Source organism: Martes martes (genome assembly GCF_963455335.1).
Source record: "Martes martes genome assembly, chromosome: 1".
In the NCBI taxonomy this organism is placed as follows: domain Eukaryota; kingdom Metazoa; phylum Chordata; class Mammalia; order Carnivora; family Mustelidae; genus Martes; species Martes martes.
In genome coordinates, this window is record NC_137888.1 from 12,799,634 (window position 1) to 12,809,722 (window position 10,089).

The 10,089-nt window shown below is 44.4% G+C and overlaps 1 protein-coding gene across 1 annotated transcript; it reads right to left on the reverse strand.

Annotated features, from left to right (window-relative positions):
- Positions 1-842: 842 nt before the first annotated feature.
- On the reverse strand, positions 843-9,575 carry SOD1 (superoxide dismutase 1). Its single transcript, XM_080806082.1, has 5 exons — positions 9,169-9,575; positions 5,164-5,257; positions 3,291-3,360; positions 2,362-2,479; positions 843-1,294 (listed from the first exon to the last, which is right to left on the reverse strand). The coding sequence occupies exons 1-5, from the start codon at positions 9,238-9,240 to the stop codon at positions 1,187-1,189; spliced, it is 462 nt and encodes a 153-aa protein (XP_080662208.1). The 5' UTR covers positions 9,241-9,575; the 3' UTR covers positions 843-1,186.
- Between the last annotated feature and the right edge of the window lie 514 nt (positions 9,576-10,089).

A 10,089-nucleotide genomic window follows, 5' to 3' on the forward strand; every position in this document is an offset into this window, starting at 1 on the left:
TTGAGAACACTACAAATTGTCCTTTTCCAAATTGGCTTTTCCTCTCCTAACCAATATCCTACATTTGATAAAAGTATAGCATATATTTATGATCAATCAGAAGTGTACCTTATTTCTGATTTCTCTATTGGAAATACTCTACAATTACCAGTTGATAACTGTAATCCAGAGTCCAAAACCTGAATTAGGTTAACATTTCATTTAAAAGTAGTTTCTCATAGGTTCATAGTTAAGTATTTACAATAGGAGAACTACACCTAAACTTACTAATGGATGCATAAATTCTTAAGTAGCCATAACCCACCTTCAAACATTTCCTTGGTCCCATCTTAAAATGCTACGGTATTTTCTTTAAATGGCTAATTTGAAAGCAGACTGCGCCAACCTCTACTTTTATTAAAAACTAAATAAATGTGCATAGGTGTATGAAACATGGAATATGTGCCATTTTGGCAGGTAAATTTACTCTTAGCTGAGGCTAACTTAACTGTTCACAGTTTCACTAAAAGTTATCAAAGGGCTCTCAAACCGTAACACTTACTTTTTAAAATAAACTTAAATACTTTTGAATCAAAATGCTAAGTAGCTAATCAGGGAAACCACCTTAACTTCCTTGAAGCTGACAAAGGACAGCTGTCCAACCAAGATTCAAATTGAGGTGTTAGCTAAAAGACCAGCTGCTAGAAATTTAAACCCTCTCCCGTCATTTAGAACACTTTGAAAAGCAACCTCTATGAAACAGGTCGTATCTATCAACATATTACTAAATCTGTTCCATTCGAGCACTCTGTAGGACTATCAGGAGCTAATTTATAGAGTTTCAATTTGGATACTTCAACAGGTTCAAGATGCAGTGCCATATGGTGTATTTGTTTATTGCGAGCTTGAATGAGAATTGAAGAAATTCACACAATTAAGTTTAATACCCACGTATGATTATTAAGCCTGGCAAAATACAGAGATCATTGAAACAGACATTTTAACTGAATAGCAGTTTTATAAAATTATATAAATCTTCCAAGTGATCATAGATCAGTTCTCATTACAGGTACTTTTTAAAGCAATTAAAAAGTCACACAAATTACACTCTTAAGATTACAGTGTTTAATGTTTATCAAGTTAAATTTCTACAACTAGCAAGATAACAGAGGAGCTACTAGGACTCAGATCGCATCCTAGGGAATATTTACTTGGCGATCCCAATGACACCACAAGCCAAACGACTCCCGGCGTTTCCCGTCTGTGTACTTTCTTCATTGCCACCTCTGCCCAAGTCATCTCGTTTCTCATGGACCTTTAAAAAGTTTTGAGAACATTAACATAGCACAATCAAGTAATTACCACCTATTACCAACAATACCCAAAAGACTTTTTAAGAACCACTTAATACTAGAAAAGACCATGTTAAAATAATCCTAGCATGGAAATACACTAATGTTTAATCTATTGGTAAACAGAAACTACTACTCAAAGCTTTTTCTTTGTGATAGAGACTAAGTTCGTTGTAAACACTAGGTAAGTGTTGCTATCTCTAAATGAAATACTAAAAACCCGGGACAAGTGTTACAGGCTGCCGTGTGCCAATTTGAATCCTCCAGAAGAAATTTTAGTAGCCTGAGTTGTAACCTTCTTTCATAATAAACACTTTAGGAAAAAAAAAAAAAGGAAAAGGAAAGTGAATTTTAAAAAACCCAAAAACGTGCCTAATGAACTACCAGTCTGTAAATAAGTATCTTCAACTATTTAAACAATAGTATTTTAGAATTGGCTCCTCAAACATTGATCAATGATTTTTCTGCTTCGCAACCATAGCTGAAGAAAACTCTAGGGTCACCTGGGAGGAAAGGACTACAGAAGGTTAACTGTCCTCTGGGGCAGGCAACACAGAGCCTACGCTACTTGGTGACTACGAGAACCAGATGCAGCTCCCATGGGTAACTCAGGGCAATCGCTTCCCACAAGTTTAACAAATGGTGGTGACCTGCAAACATGAACAAATACCAATACTGAGGTCTGTCTCATTTGGACTTCACGAAATGTTCTGTTGAACTACAAGGGGGACAATCACGGCAGGAAAATCTGACCATTTTAAAACCAGACGATGACTACTACTGTTTCTCCACGATACAGATCTAATATGACCAAATGAAACCTACTTAATTACCACATCTCTGCAGAACAGTGTCACAACCAACCTACATCAACCTAATTCACCTTCACTGTGATCAAAGTAATTGCTTTTCCTAATCTGGACTGAAGGTACAATGTATGTGGATCCTTAGAAACCAGGAATAATAATCATGAATCCATGAAAAGATACATGTCTGTGTATTAGAAGAAACGGTGCATACGAAAACTCACCACCATTGTGCGGCCAATGATGGAATAGTCTCCTGAGAGTGAGATCAGAGAATCTTCCATGGACACAACGGCCACACCATCCTTGCCAGCAGTCACATTGCCCAGGTCTCCAACATGCCTAACAGGGAAAGAGTCATCAGGAATTGGGACTGACTTCCATTTAACATCAGGCTAGTTGGTGAGCTAAGTTAATGACTGAGTCATACATAAGGGCTGGTATGGTATGTATCAAACAGGACCCACTCTTCCAGATCGACAGAATTTTGGAACATACACAAACCAGAAACAACTGACATTCTAGACATGCTGCTCTTCAAAGCTTCCAATCTACAAGGTAATGCTCTGGGCAAAACTGCAGGATGGGGACACATCTCTGATTTCAGAGGTAAAGTACCAAAGGGTAAACTTGAAGTTACTGAGTTACACCTGTTAATTCTTGGCCTGGCTAAGAATGCTATGCCCCAGGCCTGCTATAAAAATAAATTCAGCCCTGTCCTTAACTACAGTATTTTCCTGAAAGGCTCTCAGGAAACACACATGGAAATGGACTCACTGAATTTTCAATATCAAATTTTTACCTACAAGGCTTCCTATGTTTCACAATGATGGTTTATGTTGCTAGTGGTTGACAGTACTGTTACTCATGACATTTCCTGTATTAGTTCCCTTTGGCACTTGTATCAGTTCTATATTCAATAAATGCTACAAAACCAAATCTTGTCCCCATGTGTCAATTCCTCAGCCCAGAGAGTAAGCCGCTCTAGTACCTGGGGCAAAGGGGTTACTTGGTGGGGGCAACAAATTCAAGAGCAGAGGTGGGAAGGCCTACTCAGTTATGTCAGCATGCAATCTGCAAGTAGATACCCATCCTGACCCCAACAAGCCATCACCATAATTTTAGTTGACAGTTAAAGCACTTCTTCACTCACCTCTCTTGATCTTTCGGCCCACCGTGTTTTTTGGATAGAGGATTAAAGTGAGGACCTGCGCTGGTACAGCCTATTTACCAAAAACAAAAACAAAGGTAGCCAAATTATGAATCAGAATTTCAAAACCAATTCTAAAAAGAAACTGGTCATTGCTAAAACCTCAAATACAGAAAATGCTGACCTACATCATGACTTCTAGGTTCATAAAGAGAGGAAGCAACACCTCAGTATAAACAAAATAGGCAAGCAGTAGAAACAAGTTCTAACTACTCTGTAACACCAGTAAAGGTAACATCCTTCTCTGGGCTTTGATCTCCTCACTGCCCTGTAAAATAAGAGGGCAGAACTTGATCATCATGGTTCTTCTATTATTAAAATCCCATGATTATGATCCTGGTTTGTGAGGTGGCATCCTGTAACTACAAGAAGCTGATCTCCCCAGCAACATACCACCAGCAACCACTGTCGGTGCCCTTTACTTGGTGCGAGCAGACTAGAAAAGGCACCTTACAGCTACGAGCCCAGGCTGTTGCCTCACAGAATTCCACAGAGTGCCATTCAGAATAGTCTGTGAAAATGGCGCTCCTGTGCCTCACAGAAAGCCAATCTCACAGACGACATCATCAATGCAGAAGGCTCGTTAGTGACAGGCTTTCTTCACTCGGCAGGTGACGGAGTTTCCATGGCTTACAGCTTCTACCCAGCGTCCCCAGGGAGAAAACACACAGGTCACAGGAAGGAGCAAGGTAAATCAAAGACACAGGGCAAATGCCACCCAACGCAACGTGGTTTAAAAAAAAAAAAAAAAAGAGCAACCTGAGGAATTTTAATTGTTGAAATGGCTCAAAGCTGGTCATTAAATCACAATTTTTATAGGAACCAAATTATAGAACATAAAAACAAATCCAGCAAGACGAATAAATCAAGTTCCCATCATAAAAAGTAAACACTGAGTTCACGTTACTCCAATATGGTAAAAGATGACTAAATGCATATAAGCTTTTGCTAACTTGCTTCTAATCCTAAAGTGAAAAAACGAAACTCAATCAAAAACAACAGTTTACATTCTTTGTTCAGACTGTACCTTACTTCTGTCCTACTAAGGCTCTTGTGTTGGAGGTACGAGCTACTCTTACAGGTAATGCAAATAAACGCAGACCCTGTGCTGGCAGCACCCACCCTCAACCCCAGCTCACACACACCTGAGATTACTATGGAAGGTAAGAGTAGCTTAATTTTTAGTTTTCTTAAAAAATACTTGAGGGCACCTGGGTGGCTCACGTCATGATCTCAGGGCCCTGGGATCGAATCCCACATCGGGCTCTCTGCTTGGCAGGGAGCCTGCTTCCTCCTCTCTCTGCCTGCCTCTCTGCCCACTTGTGATCTCTGTCAAATAAATAAATAAATCTTAAAAAAAAAAAAAAAAGAAAAAACTTGAAGCTCTTATAATCAATGTATAATCATGATTTAAAAAAAAAAAAAAACTTCTTGGGGCACCTGGGTGGCTCGGTGGGTTAAGCCTCTACCTTTAGCTCAGGTCATAATCTCAGGGGCCTGGGATCGAGTCCCACATCGAGCTCTCTAGTCAGCAGGGAGCCTGCTTCCTCCTCTCTCTCTGCCTGCCTCTCTGCCTACTTGTGATCTCTGTCAAATAAATAAATAAAAATTAAAAAAAAAAAAACTTCTTCCCCTTCCTTTCCACACTTAAGAGTCAGTTTTGTGGGTCATTTCCCTAAGGTTGACCATAGTAATCCTATTGACTTTTTCTTCTCTGCATGTTGAGGGTTTTTAATGTTTAGGGGTAGCTCTACCCAGTCTTACTAATCTGACTAGCTGAAACAAGTAGGAGCCACTAGACCAAAACAACACCCACCTTGTGTATTATCTCCAAACTGATGGACGTGGAATCCATGCTCGCCTTCAGTCAATCCTGTAATGGTTCCTGATACCTCAACAGGCCCCATTCCCTTTAGTCAAAGAAAAGTGCAAAAAGTTTGAGAGAGCAAGTGCTTCTGAACAAAGAAAAGAGTTGAATAATCTTTACCAATCACAGGGAAGTGGAAGGAACATGGACATGGGAGTCAAAAGATCTGTGTCCAAATCCCAGGCCCACCAATTTCTAGCAAGCTATTTAACTCTTCTAGGCTGGAAACCCACAGAAGGGAGATGTGACCTTGTTCTAACATTCAGAGCCCAGGAGCCCTACAGCCAGCATCACAATTAATAGCCAAGAAAACGCACTTAGCCGAATGACGAGTGAGCACTAAAATGGTGGATGTGCGGATGTTGTAGGGTTTGACTCCCTTACAACGGATACTACATCCGTATGTAATATGGCTATTTTATATGAATAAGTTCATGACTTTTGTAAATGCTTTTTTGAATACATCTGCACCTGCTGAATATATGAATATGTATCAAACTTGTTAACCCAAATGTTAGCAGCACATCATAACACGTCATTTTCTTCATGCAGACACTCTTCCATACAGCAAACATACAGATTAGCCACCAAAAAAAGAAAAGAAAAAGACACCCTGGAAACGTCCAACAGGTTACCCTAGGATCCCGGTTCTCCACTCTCTCACTAGGGGTATTTATCCATCTCCAGCATAGCTATTTTTTATTAATAGCCAGAAAATATCCTATCCCACTTTCCCTGGGGGACTGATTCTGGTCTAAGCCAAGTTATTGTTTTCTAAAGTCATTTTAGGCCCTCAATCCTAGATAACCTCCACACTTGAGACCGAAAAGAAAGGGCAGTAAAAACACTAGAGCAGCAGAATATACCGGTATCTCCATATAGGAAATGGTGATAGGTAACAGTGCTGCAGGGCTGCATACAGAAATAAAGACCTTTTGCAGCTAAGAGATCTTAGGAACAAAAATAAAACACATGTAGTATCTGTACCACACAGTTATACACATGATGGCGTCTTTGTTTTTAGTTTGTTTGTTTTTTTTTTAATAGCCAGGGCCAACAGTTACAAGAGATGTTAGCCTCCAGGGCTCAAAGAAAGTAGTATGTCAATTTCTGCCCTTCTTTGCTTTTCTTTGAGAACAGACTAGGATTCTTCTAAGCTTTAGCTCTGGAAAAACTAAAACATGAATGTTAGTCCCTCAAATGCACTGTGTTACCGACAGCACAGAGACAAAAGGGCAGGTTCTTCCAAGTCGCCATTAATGGGTAATGCACAGAGCACACATGAGCGTTTCAACAGTCAGCGGCCTGGGTGCCACCCTATAGGGCCAGGCAGTTACCTTAACTGACTAAAACAGGTCAGGGAAGCAAAAAGCATTAACTCATCCTGCAGGGTGCTGTCCTGACCTAATAAGGGCTCAGTGTGGCTTCCCCTTTTCAAGAGAAGCTAGTAATTTGGTCTTACAGGTCAAAACTTCTGATTCTTAGAAATTGGAAATTAATCCAAAATTTTAAACACTATACACCAAATACAGTTTATTTCCAATTTAACATTCCTGCATATCCGTAGAGCTATAATGCTTAACTACAGTAGGATCTTTTATCAGGTAACAAACAGCACCACCAAAATGAAGTTTGGAACTTAAAAAAAGAGGGAGCCCCATAAGAGACTCAGGGAAGATGGAAAAACTCCGTTATGTATGGATTCACAGCTTACTTCTGAAGGTAACACCCATGCCATTTCTCCAAGGCCAAAGGGAAGGTATTCCTCGGAGGCTTCTTAGATTTTTTAGTATTGGCGGAATTACAAAAGAAAGAAGAAGAGTGAAACAAAGTCTGGCAAGTGAAAACAGCAAAATTTAGTCAAATGACAAAGCCTTTTTCCAGAAAATTTGGAAACCACTTAAAGGAAAAAATTAAGCTCCCTCGCATAAATTTCAAAGATTACTTTTCCTGTCCTCTCACATTTCTCTAAGCCACTTTAAATATTAAATCTCGGCACCTGGGTGGCTCAGTCATTAGGCATCTGCCTTCAATGCCTTCAGTTCACGTCAGGATCCCAGAGTTCTGGGATCAAGCCCAGCATCAGGGCTCCCAGCTCAGCGGGAAACCTGCTTCTCCCTCTCTCCCTGTCTCTGTCAAGTAAATAAACAAAAAAGTCTTTAAAAAATATTAAATCTCATTCATATATTAAATATTCTGTTATGATTATCAAGCCAAGTACAACAGACAATTTTCCATCAGTTCCTAACCTCACTAAGATTTGGGGAACAAGTCTCACCACAAGCACGTTCCTTGTAAAACATGTGTTTTGCAATATTATTAATGAGTACTTTTGTAGAGTTTATTCTTTGACCATTTCAGTAATGGGCCTATTGGTAGAGCAATTTCAAAAGCCACTTTACAGAGATTTTGGTTAAATGAACGCTCCAACAACAGTTAAGTGAAACTCTCCACATCTCCTGACTTCCAACTCCTAAACCCCATCCACTACCCTCTACCAACAGTTCTCAACTGTTGGTGCAAATCAGTACTACTGTGGAAACTTTAAAAACAGCAAAGCCCAGACTGCATCCCGACAGATTCTGATATAACTAATCTGGAGTTGGCCCCAGAAATCAACATTTTTTTTAAAAGCTCCCCAAACGAGCCTACTATGCACCCAGGGCTTAAAAAAAAAAAAAAAAAATCACAGGTCTGGAAAACAACCAACAAGGGAGTCCATTTAGCTCTCTGGCTTCTGGAGCTTTGCAGGTGGAAAAGGAGCTTTGTCCAAGGCCATCTTCTCGGCCTTTACAGCCTGACCATGACCCAGAGCAAGGGTCAGCAAACTTTTCTGTAAGGGGCCACACAAGGTCTCTGCCCTGTTAAAGTCAAAAACAAACCAAGACCAGCCTTGAAAATTCCCTGATCAGACAAAACCAATTTAGTCATACAAGCATAGCTTAACTGGCTTATTTTGCAAGACTAACTCGACCTGGGTCATTTCTTATTTATGCCTCTGGAAATCCTAAGCAAAAGGTCAAACTGTTTGCATCCCAAGGCCGGTCTTTGGTAAACACTAACCAATTTCTTATTCTTATTTAAGAAAACTGTGGTGACCCATGACTGTGAAAAATAGTACAGTCCCTGCCTTCTCACTCTATAAGCTGCTTTATGGCAATATACCCCCTCATTCCATGGTTTGGTCTGATCGCTCCCGGTTCCGACTATCTCCCGGCGTGTGCACAATAAGCTTTTACTAATTACTACCTCAGGGACTCAAGGGTTTCATCTCGGACTTGACAGTCCCATGATTCTTGTTTTTCAGGACCCTCTGAACAAACCGTGTACCAGCCACCCTCTTAGCTCCGGGGCTGCACAACACCCGCCCCGGCACCGGCTGTGCCCGCAGGCTGCAAGCTGCAGACCCTTGAGCGGAAAGGAAGCCCCAAAGTGGGGTTACGGATGCGACCGTGCCCAGGTGGCCCCGCCGCACTCCCCACCCCCGCCCCGGACGTCAAGGGCGGGCCAGGCCGGAGACTGCGCAACTCCATGTCCTGGAGCCTCAGGACCCAGAAAACGACCCCGCAAGGAAGGGCTACAGCCTCCTCAAGAACCTCCTCCGCCGACCTACAGACGCCGGGGCGGCGCCCCAGGCCCGAGGGCCGGCCAGCCTCCGCCCTCTCCTCCGGGCCCGCGCTCTGAGCACCCCCACCCCCCCGCCAGGGTCGGCCGCGGCTCCTTCCCTGCACCCCCGCCCAGGCCTCGCCACGCACCGCCGCCCCCGCCGGGCCCGCCCGGTGACTCAGCACTCGGCCGCCACACCGCCGCGGGGCAGAGGCCTCGGGCGGCGCGAACCCGCAGACCCCGCGCGGCGGGGGCGTGACGAGGGCGGCCCGAGGGCCCGCCGGCCGCCGCTCCGGGGCACAGGTGCGCGGGCACTGCCTCGCCGCTGGCCTCCGCCCCAGCCCTTGCCTTCTGCACGAAGTGGATGGTGCCCTCCACCGGGCCCTGGCCCTTCAACACGCACACGGCCTTCATCTCCATGACTCGCGAGGGCGCGCTCCGGACCGGGCTCCGAGGGCTGCAGGGACCCCGAGGACAACGCAGGACGCCGCAGGAGACGCCGACGCAAACCGAGGTGGTCGCGCCGCGCTCTTATAGGCCGGCGCTCCGCGCCCCGCCCACCCTGGCCCGGAACCAATCGCCGCCCGCGCGCTCAGCCCGCTCCCCACGGGGCGTCGGCGCGCGAGTGGCCGGGAGTGACCGGCCGGGGGCGGGACCAAGGGGCCGCGTGGGGAACCTGGCGTCCCGCGCCGCCGGCTCCCTCCGCCCGGAAACATGGAACTGTGGAAAAATTCGGCCTTTCTCTTGCAGCCCGTAGATCTCTGTGCGCGAAATGGGAAAAATGAGGTACACGTGGCACGCCTTTGCAACTCTACGTCACTGTGTGTGGAAGCGTCAGTGGTTATAAGGGCATTGTCTCATCTGCGCCTCAGAAATTGGGACGGTCGAGCTGGGCGCTTTTGGTCGTTTCGTTTCTCGTCTTGCGTTCTGGGCTTCCTGACGGTGTGTAAGCGGCGCATCTCCTCCCTGCCCCGCCTTTGCTTCCCTGCAATTTCCTCAGTCCCTGGCGCACAGCGTTACCAATGTGGTTAGCGGAATTCTGTGTTCTTAGTCGCCTTTTCCCTGTTGGACGAGGCCCACCACCGTGAAACCACCAAATCGCCGGCGCCGTGACTCCCGCACCTCGCTCGTGTGTAGTCGGCTCTACTGCCTCGACAGTCAGGGAGAAGGGCAGACGGGGCGCGAGTCGTTCCTCCAGACCGGCAGGCTTACTCAGCCTTCAAGGGAGATATTTCTTTCTTTTTTTTTTTTTTTTTAAGATTTTATTTA

Bases quoted from the DNA above. Each gene is read 5' to 3' on its own strand.
- SOD1 (XM_080806082.1), bottom strand. From the start codon at position 9,240: ATGGAGATGAAGGCCGTGTGCGTGTTGAAGGGCCAGGGCCCGGTGGAG. The intron at 5,258-9,168 runs GCAAGGGCTGGG...CTTTGACTAAAG, and splicing joins CCATCCACTTCGTGCAGAAG to GGAATGGGGCCTGTTGAGGT. The intron at 1,295-2,361 runs GTGAGTTTTCGT...AACTTTTTAAAG, and splicing joins TCATTGGCCGCACAATGGTG to GTCCATGAGAAACGAGATGA.